This window comes from Equus quagga, unplaced genomic scaffold, assembly GCF_021613505.1.
Source record: "Equus quagga isolate Etosha38 unplaced genomic scaffold, UCLA_HA_Equagga_1.0 73442_RagTag, whole genome shotgun sequence".
In the NCBI taxonomy this organism is placed as follows: Eukaryota; Metazoa; Chordata; class Mammalia; order Perissodactyla; family Equidae; genus Equus; species Equus quagga.
This window is the reverse complement of record NW_025802777.1, coordinates 2,701,066-2,716,869: the sequence shown is the minus strand read 5'-3', so window position 1 is coordinate 2,716,869 and position 15,804 is coordinate 2,701,066. Positions and strand designations below refer to the sequence as shown.

General features: G+C 50.7%; 1 protein-coding gene across 2 annotated transcripts in view; it reads left to right on the top strand.

Moving 5' to 3' along the window:
* The first annotated feature begins 5,606 nt into the window (after nt 1-5,606).
* LOC124234373 (interferon-induced GTP-binding protein Mx1) overlaps nt 5,607-15,804 on the top strand; it is a 34,786-nt gene continuing 24,588 nt past the window's right edge. Inside the window, exons 1-3 of one of the 2 annotated variants that reach the window (XM_046651735.1) lie at nt 5,607-5,703; nt 11,521-11,599; nt 12,344-12,469. In XM_046651735.1, coding sequence (XP_046507691.1) covers nt 12,365-12,469 — 105 coding nt within the window. In that variant the 5' untranslated portion in view covers nt 5,607-5,703; nt 11,521-11,599; nt 12,344-12,364. Of the gene's footprint in view, nt 5,704-8,660; nt 8,838-11,520; nt 11,600-12,343; nt 12,470-15,804 lie in introns of those variants that run through there. The other variant, XM_046651734.1, reaches the window with a different exon arrangement.

Below are 15,804 nucleotides of genomic sequence, written 5' to 3'. Positions count from 1 at the left end.
TGCTGCAATAAACACCCTAAGATCTCTGGGGCTCAACACAATCCAAGTGTCTTCCTCACTCACATCCTGGGGGCCCACAGCAGACTGGCAGGTTCCAAGCCACACAGTCCCTTAGGGCACCAGCCTCCTTCCACCTAGTGGCCCCACCATCACGGGGCCTTTGATCTCCACCAGACCCACAGTAGGTGGCCAGCAGGTGAGGGCAGAGAGAGTGTAGATGATTTTGAGGTGAGTTTCCAGGAGCCAGGCCTGGGGAGCGGTGTCCATCACTTCCTCCCACATTCTGTGGGCAGAACTCAAGCCTACGGCAGCGCCTAACTGCTAGGCAGGCTGAGAAATGTGGCCCAGCTAAGCAGACACGAGGAAGAGGAAACAGGATTTGGACACTGCCACACCCTCCCTACATCCATGGAGATTGCTCCTTGAACAAAACAAAGGAGCAAAGAAACAGATGTGTTCCTTGCACTTCCTTCTTATCCCAGGCTCCCTCACTCCCTCACACGTCCACCCTACACATGCACACATGTGTATGCACATATACGCACAATACACATATGCACATACCGTTTCCTCCCTCATTGTTACTGTGGATCTGGGGTTGTGTTTTTAATAAGCGTAGAAATAAAGGAAGATCGCCCAAATGAGAACAAGCAAAGTTCTTTATTCAGAGCTGGCTATCACAAAGGGGCCAGCCACTGTCACTTACCTTTTGGCAGAGACTCAAAGGCAGGCAGAGGAGTGGAAAAGCTTTATAGTGGGGCAAAGGGGAGGCTCAGGTGGGCCCTGGTCAGAGGCTGGGGGCCTGGGGAAGCTGTGGGCAGCTCACTAGAAGCAGGCATCCTACGTGATTGGTTAGGGGGGCACCTTTGGCTTTCTCTGGGTGGTCCTAAATTGCAAGTAGGGACAAAAAAACTAGGAAAGGTGGCAGTTGTCAATCAAGTCCTGGGCATTGGGTCTGATTGTTACCGGGGTTCTTGTTGGGCTTCCTGGGTTGTTGGTAGAGGGAGCGGTCTGGCTTCTCGCAGCTGACTTACAGCAGCCTGGCTTCTGGGCTAGTCACAGTAGAGAAGGGGTTGGTTTCCTGGGCAGGCTGCCACAGGCGCTGGGGCAGAGTTCTGTTCTCATTCATGGTCTGGCCATTGTCCGTGTGTCTATTCAGTCTCTCACAGCCTACTGTGCGCTGTGGGACCTTCCTGTGTCCTCTGCCCTGGTCACTGCAGACCTGCTCCTGCAGGTGAGCTCCGCTTGGATGGAAGTGTCTGGTGATCTGCCTGTGCATACACTCCAAACCCCCCTTCGCTGTGTTTAGAGATTCCTCACAGGGTGGAAGTTGCCCTTTTGGGGTGGGGATGGAAGGGGGGTGTGTTCCCTTCAATCAGTGCTGCAGTGATAAGACCAAGAAGTACCTGTGAAAAGATATTTACTAGGTAGCATAAACAAATTTGGATTTCCCATCTCGTTTTGACCCCTTGAGGCCCTAAAATGCCCCTTCTGTCATGCATAGTGACTTGGTGTATCTGTTATCTACTGTTCCATAACAAATTGCCTCAAATATTACCCCTGGAATTTCTTATCTCAGTTTCTTTGGATCAGGAATTCACACGCTTCCCAGCTGGATGCCTCTGGCTCGGGGTCTCTCATGAAGCCGCAGTGCAGCTGTGGGCCAGGCAGCCGCACTCTCAGGGCTCGAGAAGGGAGGGCTGGCTTCTGAGGTCCGCTTGTTGCTGAGCAATGAGCTCATTCTGTTTGCCGCAAGACTAGCCAAAAAGTCAGGAGGCAAGTCGGTGGAATAGAAAGGGTTTATTCATGTTTGCCAGCAAAGATGGAAGATGGCAGACTAGCCTCCTTAAAGCTCATCTCACAGAACAAAGACTCCAGGCCAGTTATATAGGAGCTGGTCTCCGAGTGGGATGGACGTCTGCTCCAGGCTCCTGATAATCTTTTATTTTTCCTCCCTTGTGACGGAAGTTTCTGTTTTCAAGAGACTGGAAATGCGTCAGAGACCAGAGCAACGCCTTATACCCCAATTTAGTTTAAAGATAATTAGAACAAAATCTTCAATATGTAAAGATTACTGTTTACATGAGTGGTGCCAACAGGCTGAACAATGGCACCCCAGAACAGCCAGGTCTTACTCCCTGGAACCAGCGAATGTGACTTTATGTGGAGAAAGGGTCTTTGCAGATCTGATTAAGTTAAAGATCCCGAGACGGGCAGATTATGCTGGGTTGTCCAGGTGGGCCCTAAAGGGAATGACAAGTGTCCTCAGAAGAGGGAGACAGAGGGAGATCTGACTGCAGAGGAGAAGTCAGTGTAAAGACGGAGCAGAGAGTGAGATCTGAAGACATTACCCTGCTGGCCTTGAGGAAGAGGTCATGAGCCAAAGAAAGCATGAAAGGCAGGTCTAGAAGCTGGAAAAGGCAAGGCAAGGATTCTGCCCAGAGTCTCCGGAGGGGGAGCGCTGCCCTGTCAACACTGAGACTTGAGCCCCGTGAAGCTGACCTTGGACTTCCAGCCTCCAGAGCTGTAAGAGAAAAGACTCCTGTTGTTTAAGCCACTGAGGTTGTGGTACCTTGTTACAGCAGCCCCAGGACACTGACACAGCCTCCAAGCTCACTCACCCGCCGTGGGCAGGCCTCAGGCCCTCGGTGGCTGTTGGCCAAAGACATCAGCTCTCTGCCACATCCCACGTTGGGACTTTGCCACAACATGGCAGTCCAAATGAAAGGTCTATAGACTTATCAGGATGACATTTCGTAAATGAAATTAATTTTTCTTAAAGCTGCCCCAGTGATTGTGATGACGGACAGGTGTGGGAGCGACTCTTCGACGTAAAAGAAGTCTGCTCCTATCATGTGCCCGGCACACAGGAGACACTTTAGAAATATTTCTGTAACCACGAGACCAGGAACAGAATTTGCCATCCCAAAATACGCCTCTTTGGCAGAAGGGCTATTTTGAGCTGATGACTATTTAAAACACAGCAGACATAGGAGAAGCTCTGAAAACTTAGTAGAAGTTACCCATTTGTAAGGGAAATTTGCATTTATAAGAGAACTCCCCGTTTGTAAGGGCACCTCCCTCTCTGTGCCAGGAAGGGAAGGAGGACTGAAAGTCTTTGGAAACTCTAATCAATGGAGAAGGCAATGGCTTGACTCTCCATAACAACTTTGCCCCTGTTTACTGTGCTTTTCCTGGTCACCTCCCATAACTGAGCTCATCTTAACAACACGGTTTTAAAAGCCATATTTCAGGAGCAGCAAGCCAGCCAGGAACATGTGCAGAAGAGAAAATTTTGATCTGCCAATCAAAACATCCTGCCAGCGCTTCTGCATACCACCTGCCTCCCTGACCCCTTAAGCCTTACCCCATACCCTGGATGGGGAGACAGAGTTGAGAGCCTGTCCTTCCGTCTCCTTACCGTTGATTGTGAAATAAACTGCTGCTTCTTTCAAAACCCCGTGTGCTATGGTATTGCCTTTTGTGCACATCGGGTGGCGAGCCATTGCTCAGTAACATTTTTTGGAGCAATGAGTGATGGCTGGCAGGTAATCGCAATGGCAACAGAGAGAACAGGATGGCTCCTGAAAGTGTGCAAAGGACTCAGTTTCCATTTCTCACTAGCTGTGTGAAGGGGGCAGAAGAGTCCACCCTGATGAATAAATGACAAGCAATAGGATACACTGGAGCATATGAGGAAGCCACGTGGTTTAAAACTAATTTGACCTGACCTTGTTTTTCCAAAAGGCCTGACATGGCCTGTTGAAGATGCATCATACACATGCTTTAAACATTTACTATATCCCAAAGACAAGAATGATGTCCTTAAAGAGAGGGATGACACTTCCCCCTGTATCAGCACTTCCTAAGGATCAGCATCTCTTCCTGGGAACTAAGGATTAATTACTGACCTGCTGTGCTCACCCTGCGACCACTGATCTGCTGAGCCAGCAAAGCAGTCTCCTGACTATTGTAAAAGGGACATTCCTGGGGCCGGCCCCGTGACGCAGTGGTTAAGTTTGCACATTCTGCTTCAGCGGCCCGGGGTCCACCAGTTCCAATCCCAGGTGCGGACATGGCACTGCTCATCAAGCCATGCTGTGGCAGGCATCCCACATATAAAAAGTAGAGGAAGATGGGCAAGGATGTTAGCTCAGGGCCAGTCTTCCTCAGCAAAAAGAGGAGGGTTGGCAGCAGATGTTAGCTCAGGGCTGATCTTCCTCAAAAAAAAAAGGGACATTCCTATCATAGGTGATGTATGCTCTTTGTTCCAAGATGGTATTAACCACTCTGTGCACCCCACTTCTTTGGAGCACTCTCGGGGGCTGTATGGTCCTTTGGGTTGGTTTATAATAAACTTGCCCCAATTTTGATTTATAGATTGATTATGATTTATTTGAGTCAACAACCCTAAGTTTCCATTTCTCATTTGATTGATTTTTGCAATATTGGAGATCATGTGTGTAAACAAATTGACCCAGTGCCTGACAGGGTCAATATTCCATGGATGCTCCATAACCAAAGACAGCATTTTTAACAGAGAGACACTGTGTTGGAGTCTCTCCACTTCCTCTCCTACACATGGGCTGCCAAAGCAAGCCTGCCACTTCCTATACTATAAAACACTGAGCCCAGTTGCAGGCACAGAAAAAACGAAGCAACCCGGGTTGGAATTTGAAGAACTGCCGGAAAAGAACAGTCTGGGACAATTCCCATGACCGCCTGGGAGAGGTCCCGGAAGGCAAGTGACACGTGCTACCGTCTTTCCTATTGGAAAAACAAACTTTCACAAAGTGCTGATCATCAAGCGAATGCCAGAAGGACAGCTGGCCCTATGCCGGAAAAATGATTTTGTAATGGCCACGGACCTTCCCCAGGGACTGCGGGTTGGGCCACGTGTACACCAAACCAGGGCCCATGGCCAACAGCTTGGCTCCACCAGACTTTCAGCATCTGTCCCCTGGGGCAGGGCTCTCAGCCGGGCCCGGGCCTTGCCAAGAGGACCAGATAAATAGCAACCTGCAGGCGCCAGGCGTCTGACGCCTGAATCGCAAACGAACCACCTGGCGAATGCCCTTAAGATGCAGATTGATTCAGCTTCTTGGGACGGCCCCAGACCCTGCATTTCTAACGAGCTTCCAGCTGAAGCCAATGCTGCTCCCAGGACTACCCTCTGAGAAGCCTGGGTCTGTGTCACAAGCACAGAGGAGAAAACGAAACGGGGCAAATGATTCCGGACCCTGGACTTGCGCTGCGGGAGGGACAGACGCGGCGCCGCTCAGCCCCTTGGCCCTGACGCCGTCAGACGTGCACACGGTACCCGGAGGGTTCCGGGGCTGCCGTCCGTCCCTGCCCGCCCCCGCCCCAAAAATGGCATAACCGTGTCCAGGGAGCCACCCCATGTCGCAGCGGCAGCGCGGGCCCAGAGCCTCCTCCCGGGTATATAGGCTCCTCCGGGCACCGCCCCCTCCTCTTCTGGGAGCCCCCTCCTCCTCTCGGCACCGCCCCCTCCTCCACCCGGCACCGCCCCGTCGCCCCCCGCCCCGCCCCCCGGATTCAAGAATCGCAGGTTGCGCCGCCTGACTTTCGTTTCTGCGAACCGAAAAGGAGAAAAGAAACCAAAACAAAACCTGCTTTGACTGGGAAACGCGACATCCGGAGGAGAGGCGGGGAGGAGACAAAAAGGAAACCCAGTGGCTCAAGGTAACTCTCCAGAGGTCATCTGAAGACCACGTCTGCAGGACCAGAGACAGTCCTCCGACTCATCATTCATTCATTCATTCATTCATTTATTCTAGAAATATTGAAACACTATGCCAGGACTTGTGCTGGATCCTGAGTACAATAGCAAACACCACAGACCTGATCCCGCCCGGTTGACAGCTGGTGGCAGAAAGGGCGTTCACAGAGGCCAAGACAGCGTGATGAGGCCCTGCTCCATGGGTGGGGCGGGAAGCATGGGGCTCCCAGGAAGCAAGTCCGCTAGCCCTGGAGAAGCACGGAGGGAGGCCGCATTCTGGGAAGAAGTCCAGGCGCAGGTGTAGGAGGAGGAGTGCCCTTGAGCTGGGCGAGGTTCTGTGAGGAGCCTTCCATCCGAGCCTTACAACCGAGCGGGGCCAGGTGAGGCTGGGCACAGGCAGGTCCTGCACACCAAGCTGAGCAGTTTGGAACACTCCACCCCCTCCCACCCCTGCAGTGGGGTGCCCTGCAGCATTGAACAGGGGTGCTTTCTGCTTCCCAGATGTTTAAGCAAATGCACTGTTTGAAGGTAGGCACCAATGTCTGGAAGCTTGCCAAGTATGGCTTTCCATTAATACCAGCTCAGCTCTCCTGGCAAGTCTGGGTCAGGCCAGGCAGGTGGGAGGGGGCTGGAGAAAGACTGAAGAGACCTGGAGAGCCCTGGGCATCCATGACTGCGCAGGCAGCTGGGGTTGGGTCAGTGTGATTGTTTGGCCACTAATATGCTGCCATGGGGATGCTGTGTTTTTGTCAGATAGGTTGTAATGGAGGTAGGAAACACTAGTAAGTGCCCTGGCAGGAGCCCCAGGGGCTGAAGTGGCTGTGCACATCAGGCCACTTAAATTCAGCCCACGCTTACTAAGCACCTGCTGTTGGTAGGTGGTAGGCACTGGGGGGATACAAGCTTCATAAGGCCCTGGCCTGCCTTTGTGGAGCTGACAGCTTCATGGAGCAGGTGGCCACATCCCCGACCATCCAGAACATCCATCTGAGATGAAGAGCATCTAAGCTTGAGCTAAGGTGGTGGGGGGCCAGAAGAGGCGACACCCAGGTCTGGAAGGGGCTCCCAGGGGCAGCTGTGTAGACAGGGAACATCACAGTTGGGACCTGGCAGAGGAGGAGAATGTGTCCGGGAACCGGGGGGAAGGACAGGCCAGCAGAAGCGTGCGTCGTGCTCAGGGATGGTGAGCTGGGTGCTGAGCCTGGAGGACAATTCCCAAGAGCTAAGAGTCCCAAACTTGTTTCATAGACTAAAGAGTAGTCAATGTTTCCTGAGTAGAGAAGGAACCTGTCAGCAATTCAGGTGGAAGGCTGGGAGCTTCCTGAGGACAGGAGCTGCATCTCGTCGATTTTAGCATGGCGAGAAGATGCTACAGAGCGCAAAGCTGGGAATCAAAACCTAGATGCCATCTTCGCTCTCCCACTGGCTCGTTAGGGACCCAGCAGTGAGCTGACTCCTCATATGTAAAGTGCAAGTGATGATCTCACTCTCCTCACAGGGTGGATGTGAAGGAGACCACACATACTATTACTCAGAACCTATGTGCTGTTACTGTGTTATTACTGAATTACACCCCAGCCAAGCCCCTGGGCTCTTCAGGGAACTGCCAGGTAATGTGCAAAGTAGAAACGATGAGCTACCAGAATCTCAGGCCGGGAGGCGCCACGGGGAGGCTTGTGAAGTGTCTGGGTGCCAAATTTAAGGGGGCACTTGCATCTCCTGAGATGCCCTCACCTTGCCCTCGTCCTGGCGCTGGAGCAGGCTGCGGCCCCGCCTGGCTTTCACTTTTGCCTATGGCTCTTTCTGAATTCATTCCTGAACAGCAGTCGCTGGGGAGAGCCTCCTGCGGTCTGAAGGGGCTGGGATCGTTGCGCAGAGTTGAGTCTTATGTCCATGCATGCCTTTCCCCTCCATTTCAGGGGCACTTCTGCTCCTTGGGAAAGCTCCACCCCAGGCTGCTCACAGCCCACTGGGAAATGGGGTGGCTCTTCTTCCTAACTGTGCAGTAGCTGAGGCCGAGAGGGATGAGTGGCCGCAAAACTTCCTCTCTAATTACAGGGAGAGTGTGTGTTCCCCTACCAGGCCCCCTGGATGGGGTTGCCCAGACCCCAGCAAGGAACCGTGCAGAGCCAGGCAACTTCAGCCCGGCGAGTTGGCTGTGGGGCCTCTTCCCCTTCTCTTGGGGGCAGCCATATTGAATTCGGTTCCCTGCAGGCTTTCCCTGACCCCAGAACTTAGAGCTCGGGCAGGTTCCAGGCCTTTGACTGGGGGCAAACCTTCACAGTCAGAGGAGTATTTGGGGGGAAGTGTTGTCAGGGACTCTGAGTGGAGCTCAGGAGAAGGAGGTGGGGTGCCAGGCCCTTCCAAAGGCAAGTGTTACTCCTCACGCACAGAGGCCCCACAGGGAGGGCCACTCCCATTGGGTCTGCTTGACCTCAGCCCCCCACCTTCCACCCATTTCCATCCTGGAGAGATCAGATGAGCCCACCTCCAGGGAAGGCTTGAAGTGGAGCAGGAGAATTGGGGAGGAGGAGGATGCGGGTCTGCATGTGGAGGGGGAGGGAGGGACCGCCGTTAACAGAATGCTTGAGAATCCCTAAGGGTACCCGAATGACCCCAGTGAACCCTGGGCAGGAATTTAAGACCCGCAATTATCAATGCATCTGTTCAGAAGGCCAGGGGTTAAGGGACTGGCTAGGGTCAAGGCTGCGTTCCGCTTTGCATGACTCGAGGCTATTAGAGCAGCAGGTCTCAAACTGCCGCAGAATCGTCACAAGGACCTGATCAAACTCAGGTTACTGGGCCCTGCGGCCCAGTTTCTGATTCAGCGGGGGCGGGGGCGGACGGTGGCGAGAATCTGCATTTCCCTCCAGCTCCCAGGGATGCGGCTGCTGCTGACGCCGGGCGCGCACACGCAGCGCCTCTGGGAGGCTGCCGCTCCGGGGGCCGAGCAGCGGTTTGGTTTCGTTTCCTAGCCAGCGGCCCTTCCGCTGGGGCCCCCGCGTCCCCGGAGTTTCGTTTCTCCGCGACCGGGGGCGGGCGGGGTATAAAGCGGAGGAGCAGCCGGCGCCCGGCAGTCGTCGCTGCGTGACGACGGGTGAGTGCCTTGCTTCTGGGTCCGCGCACCCTCCAGCCGGCCAGGGGGGCTCGGAGAGGAGCATTTGGGCCGCTGGCTGCGAAGACCAGTGCTCCGGGATGTGGGCATTGCAGGGGCTAGTATTAGTAGTAATAATAATAATAATTAATAATAATAATAATAAATAATAATAATAATGGCGTTGTTGGCCGGGGCTCAGAGCGCGCTTGATTCTACTTCCAGGGCGCCTGGGTGACATCAAAAACAGCCTCCCTAATCTGCAGGTTTTTGCTTGAGGAGGTGGGAAGGTGGAGGGGATGGAGGCCCAGGGGTCTCTGAGGAAGCCGGTTACCGGGGGGAGGGACGCACTGAGAAAGTTTCACATCCACTGCTGCGTGGCCTAGGAGCCCACCCCAGACGCCGATCATTGCTTGATATCATTTTATATTTCCTGCTAGCGAGGCAAACTGAACAAGTCAACAGTCGGGGGAAGGGGGGGGGGGGTCTTGGAAGCGCAGAGACAAGGGGTCTTCACCGATCCTGCTGAATACAGGCAAGTCCGAACGGAGGGTCGCGGCTGGCGAGGACGTTTTGGGTACCAGAGCCGCTCGGTGGGAAGGAAGGGCTGGTGGGAGAGACGAGGCATGCGCAGAAGTGCCCTGTGCGGTGTACGCTCTCTCTCCCAGGGGATGGGGAGATGACTAGGGTCTTTCCTGTAGCTTGTGCAGCTGGGTGCGACTGAGTGGGGTGGACGCACGTAGTTTGGGGGGATGGAGAGACGTAAAACAGTCGTGGGGGCTGGCAGAAGGAAGCCGGGCGATGCTGAGACCTGCACTCTCCACCGCGGGTGACCGCTGAGCTGTGCATGTGGGATTCTCGCAATTATTTGGGCAAATTTTAAATCAAGTTGCTGGAAGCAAGGTCAGGTGATGCTAACCTCCAGTTATCAGTCCCAAACGACTCCTAAAATGTCTAACCGCGTCCTCCTCTTTCTATTTTAGAACAGACCTGCTGGCAGGGAGTTCCCCACCCTTTTCCGTGGACGTACGTCCCATTTCCTTCCCGGCTTCCCTTCTCCCTGCCTCCTGACAGTCAGTGTGGTTCGATGGAGAGCATTAGGTCTAAAGTACAAGATGTTTTCCCTTTTAATCATAAAAAATTCATATGTCGGTGAGCTTTTAGAAGGCAAAACACTTTCAGGAGAAAAAGCAAATCTAAGTCCTTCAAAGATTATTTTTAAAACTAGACTGAATTATGTTGGGCAAGTTACAGACTCTATGAACCAGGCATTCTCTAGGATGCGCTTGCAGGTGGTCCCAGGGGTAGAGATTGTGCTTGTAGGAGTTGAGGGGTGCTGAATGCTCCCTCCCAACCCTCTATTTGGTTTGGGCTGAGGAAGCTTTCCCACAAGGATAGAAATCCACTGGACAACCTTTTGATGCCACTCACACTCCCCAGGGCAGGTATTCTCCAGTGACACCGTGGTAGGTGGCATCCACTTCTGGAAGCTGTAGGCAGCCAGCACTCCCTAAAATCTGGAGTGGAGGGGCAGCCAGCCAGCCACCTCCATGGACAATGGGAACTTGAGGGGACACACACTTGGCCTGGGCAGGAATGGAAGGAGCGTGCTGCACCTGGGCAGTTGCTCCCCTCCCTACCCAAACCTGAGGCGTGAGAGAAGAGCCTGGTATAGTAACCCCACCCCTGAGCCCTGGGGGTGTGCAGTAGGGAGGAGGATGAGGGCTGGAAAGGAGAGAGGTTGGAGGTGGTGTGCCTGCCAGAAGGCTCAGGGTGGCCACTGCCTGACTCTACCACGGCCACCATTGGCGAATACATTCAGTTCAGTCTGACAACTGCAGCTGGATGCTGAGTGTAATGAATGAGCAAGAAACTGGCTTTAATGACTAGATTGCCCTGCTCCTGAAATCCAAACTGGTTTTCAAAGATGATCCAAGAAAGGTACAGACATTTGAGATGTACAGACAAAATCCACAAGATTTTGCTTTCAAGGATTGTCGTTTTATGAAACAAACAGAGGCAGGGAATACATTCACAAAGTCCTATTTTGACTCAATTTGGACCTCTGGTCATGGGGGATGCTAGCCCTGCAGACCAAGGATGCCACCTGGCTGGGCGCAGTAAGGCCAACTGAGGCAGCGGTGGTCTTCAACTTGGGGCCCCAGCCTGGGACCCCCTGGGCACTGAGTCTTCAGGAAGGCGTGAGGGGGGTTTGGGCATAAATTTCCAGATTGCCAAATTGCATAAGTGCTCTTTAAGACTGATCGCCTTTCAAAATCACCTTTCTCCCACTTTATGAAGGACCAAATGTATCCTTCTCTCCCTTTCGTGTTTTGTTTTGGTTTGGTTTGTTTGTTTTTAGCCACCTTGCCCGTTCAATTGCACCAATATTGACAAAGATTGCACAACTCTTGGGGGAGGGTCCTGTGAAAAGAAGCATAGAGAGCATCATAAAAAAATGTTGATTCAGGCAGTAAATTTACAGCAAGGCTCTGTGCCTCATCCATCTGTCTTAGAATTAAAATAGTCAAGATTTACAAAAAGGATTCTGGGAACTACATTTCTGCCTCAAAGCGCGTGCCCTCTGCATTTGCACCATTCTCAGCTGTGGGAACATATCCGGATGAATACGCTCATTTACTCGGTCGGGTTTGGGCCTAATTTGTATGTTTTGCATGATTTCAAGGAGGTGGAGAACAGCTCTGCGTTTCTGTCCAAGCAGTCAGCGGTCCATCGTCAAGTAAAGGAAGCTATATTGGAGATAAGTAAGTGCTTTATGTTTTTTTATAACATTTATTTCAAGTCATAGGAGAAATATTTTCATTTACTTTCATCCAAGATTATTAGTGTATAAAACTTAATATTTAGAGACTTGTGGTCCTGGAAAAACTTTTAAATGAAGTTCAAATTTATGCATATGTAGCTTTTGAATGCAGACAAGTATGATAAAGTGGTCAATTAAATGCTTTCAAGAATAAAATGAGTGACATTAAGATATACTTACATGGGGGAAATGGAATGAAAATAAGAAGTTGACGATCAAAAGGACAGAGTACAAGGCTTGGAGTTCATACTTTTTTTTTAACTATAGGTTTGGGTTTCAAATTGCCATAATATTTAGATTCCCTCAGCTACATTGGAAAGAGTTCTATAACAATTTTATTTTTAAATGTAAATTTAAAAATTGCATCAGAATTGCATCGTTTGCAACTCTTTAAATTTATAGTAAAAACATTTTTTGATGTTCAACCTAAAATTGTAACAGGAAATACTTAAAGAAAATCGTTGGGGGTATGGAAGCGTATTCTTGAAGATCACTGATCTGGGACACAGCATTTGTCTTCATCTAATGTATGGTTCGCTGGAGTCCTCCTGTCATTTCTTTTTCAGTCAATAAAGAGTTAGTGAGCTCACAGTGTGTCCTGGTGTGTCTAGTTGTGGGTTTGGTTCCCGGGACTGCATGTACCTGGCTTCTGAATCGTGTTAATCCTGATCTGCTTGATTTTAAGCTGAACTGATAAAGGAAGAAGATGGTTCATTCTGAAGCGAAAATGACGAGACCTGATTCAGCTTCCGTATCCAAGCAACAATTACTAAATGGAAATGCTGACATACAGGAGACAAATCAGAAAAGAGTAAGTTGCTGCCTGACAATCTCTATCCGTGCGGCCATGAGCTGTGTCCATCTCAGGCTGCCCTTTTGCACAGCAGTGTCTGCTTCCCCATCTCTCCCGTGCCAGCGTGCGCATCCTCTACTCATTCTGCTTCGACCCTCCTTGCGGCTGTATGCAGATGTTTTGCCTTAGCTGATGCTGGTTGGGGTGCAATTTTGGTCTGGGGAACCAGGCGAGATGCTGGTTGGCTCAGGTGGGCATTGGCCAGGCCCCGGGTCCAAGGAGCGCTGTGTTATCATGTGCCTATGTCATGGTTCAGTCTCCAGCTGCAAACCTCTGAGATGTCGTTGTGACATTCCATCACAAGGAAGCCATGTGGTGTCTTTTTTTCCCAGAATCCAGACATAGTTTTGGTGGGAACCAAACTGGGCTTCTGGAATCAGTCCAACCTGACTTTGATCCCAAGGCTGACACTTCCAGCTGTATGATCCTGGGTGGTTATTCCTCTCTGGTGTGTAAGCCTGGCTTTCCATCTCCAAAATGGGAATAATAGCGTTTACTCAGTGTGGCTGTTGAGAGGAATACATGCAGGTAGAGTCTGGGTACTTATTGCCCAATTTATTGCTATTACATGTTTGAAAACCATGGATCGTCAGCGTCTTCAAGCTGACTCCATTTTCATGAGCAATGTTCAACAATATTTTAAACAATATTAAAAACAATGTTGAAGGACATGGAAAAGTAAGAAGGTCCACCCGTCTTTCCAGCACCCTGTGTAACTTTCCCTTTCCCCGCGTTTCTCTCCCATGTCCGTCTCTTGCCTGCTGGAACCAGCAGAGCCTGGGGCACTAAGAACTCACACCCCTCACACCCACCTGCTTGGAAGTGGCTTGGCCTTTTCCAGTCAAGTTGAAGAGGGTGTGTCTTGTGATCTGCCAACTGCACCTCTAGGAGTAGACCTTTCTTCTCAAAGTGTGGTCCCCAGACCCCCAGCATCAGTATCGCCTAGGATGCTGAAATATAAATGATGTTTGAAATGCAAATGATAACCTCCCCCAACACACAGACCTCCCCAGACCTAGTGAACTAGAAACTCCAGGGGCAGGGCCCACCCTCAGTGTTTTAACAGGCCCTCCAGGTGATTCTACTTCATGCAAAAGTTTAAGAAGCACTATGCAAACTCTTGCATGTATCCACTGGAGAGTATGTTCATAACAGCATTGTTTATAGTAGCAAAACCTGGAATCAGCACAAGTGCCCATGGGTGGATGGGTGGTGGGATGCCTACACAGATTGTGGCATGCTCATGCAGCAGAATTCTTTACAGTGGTGAAAATGAATGGACCGGAGTTCCAGGCATCAAGATGGTTGAGCCTGTCAACTTAAAAAGCTAATTTACCTGTTATGTTATCTCAGAATGAGTTTATTTGGGAATAGCCAAAAAAATTGCAATTTGCTACAGCAAACCATAGGCAAATCCAGAAAAGAAAGGAGGGGAGCTGCTTTTATAGAGAAAAAGGGGGAGAGGGCGGGCCTGTTCTAAAGGAAAGTCCATTGGGAGAAAGTAACATTTCAGGGTGGCAGAAGCTTCTCATTGGCTGAGCTGTGGCATTTCTCATTGGCTGAGCTGTGGCATTTCTCATTGGCTGAGCTGTGGCGTTTCTCATTGGCTGAGCTGTGGCATTTCTCATTGGCCGAGCTGTGGCATTTCTCCTTGGCTGAGCTGTGGCATTTCTCATTGGCTGAGCTGTGGCATTTCTCATTGGCCAAGCTGTGGCATTTCTCCTTGGCTGAGCTGTGGTGTTTCTCCTTGGCTGGGCTGTTGCAGGGTGGGAAGAGAAATCTTCCTTCAGAAGTAAAGTAGTTGTACTTCCTGTCCAAGATGCAAACGTTCCTCTTGCTCTGTTTGGTGTAGTTGACATCTGTGATACATGGGACATGAGACCTCCTCCTCCAGGCCTTCCCCACTCCAATTTAGTTAAGGTTTCTTTTCTTAATTTCTGCAAGTCTAAAAAACAAGGATGAACCAAAGAATCAAGTCACAGAAGAAATATACAGTGTGATCCCATTTATGTAAAGTTCCAAAACAGGCAACAATGAGCAATGTGTTATCGCGGGAAAGATGAATAGGTGGCAAAACTGTAGAGAACAAGAACATGGTTATCACAAGCCGCAGGACAGAGGGACCCTGGGGGGGGCAAGGGGTAGTAGGAAGAAGGGGACTGGGGAGGGGTATTTGGAGTGTCTTCAGTACTGGGAATATGTGTTTTCTTAGCCCAGGTGGTTGGTACAGGTATATCTGCTGATTATTATTCATGTTTCATAAACTCTTGTGAATGGATGACATAAAGAAATGAAAACAAGAAGAAGCCATAAGGAGGGTTGAGACTGGGGCTGCCGATGGGTACAAAGGCACAGCCAGGCTTCAGGCACGGTCACCATGGGGCTTTCCCTGTGGAGGTGTGTGCTCCAGACTTTTCTTAAATGTTGTGATATGGAAAAACTACTCTGGGCACTTGTTAAAAACTGGCCAGGAGGCTTTTATTCAGGGCTGTTGCAACAGGGGAGGGAGCTTAAGCTCAACATGGAATACAAGGACAGGCGGGGGGGGGGGGGGGGGGGGGGTCTACAGCCAGGGGGGGGGGGGGGGAGAATTGCTAAGAGGATGCGGTTAGGATGGGGGATGGGGCAAAGAACTTGAGGAGCTATCAAATGCGAAGGGATGCTGGATGAACTGGCTTAGCAGGGTTCTCTGCTAAGTCTGGGCTCAGCAGGCAGAGGAGAGGCCTGGTAGAGAAGAGGGTTCAAGGAGCCCCACTCAGTTTGGTCAAGGGTATCCTTCAGTGAGTACCCCCTTCTCTGCTGAAATTCGTCCACATTCCCCGTATGTGAAATTTTGTGCTCGTGCATTCTGTAAGGCAGTGGTTCTCAACTGGAGGCACTTTTGCCCCTTGGAACGTATGGCAGTGTCTGGAGACATTTGGTTGTCACAACTCAGGTTGAGTCATGAATAGTGAACAAGGCCAGGATTCTACTAAACCTCCTGCAATGTGCAGGACAGCCCCTCAAAGCAAAGACGCACCTGCCCCCAAATATAAAGAGCTTCTCACCACAATATAAAGGAACTCTTCTAGTAAAATTTATGTATATTGTAAAGCATTCCCAAAATAGCAGTTAGAAAGAAAAAGATAAAAGATAAACAAAATGGTTTTCTTGTATTTTCTTCTTAATCAGATTGTTTGTTGTCTTGTTGTTGAGTTTTGGGAATTCTCTATGTACTCTAGGTACAAGTCCTTTGTCAGATATATATTTTTTTGTTTTTTTGGTGAGGAAGATTGTCCCTGAGCTAACATCTG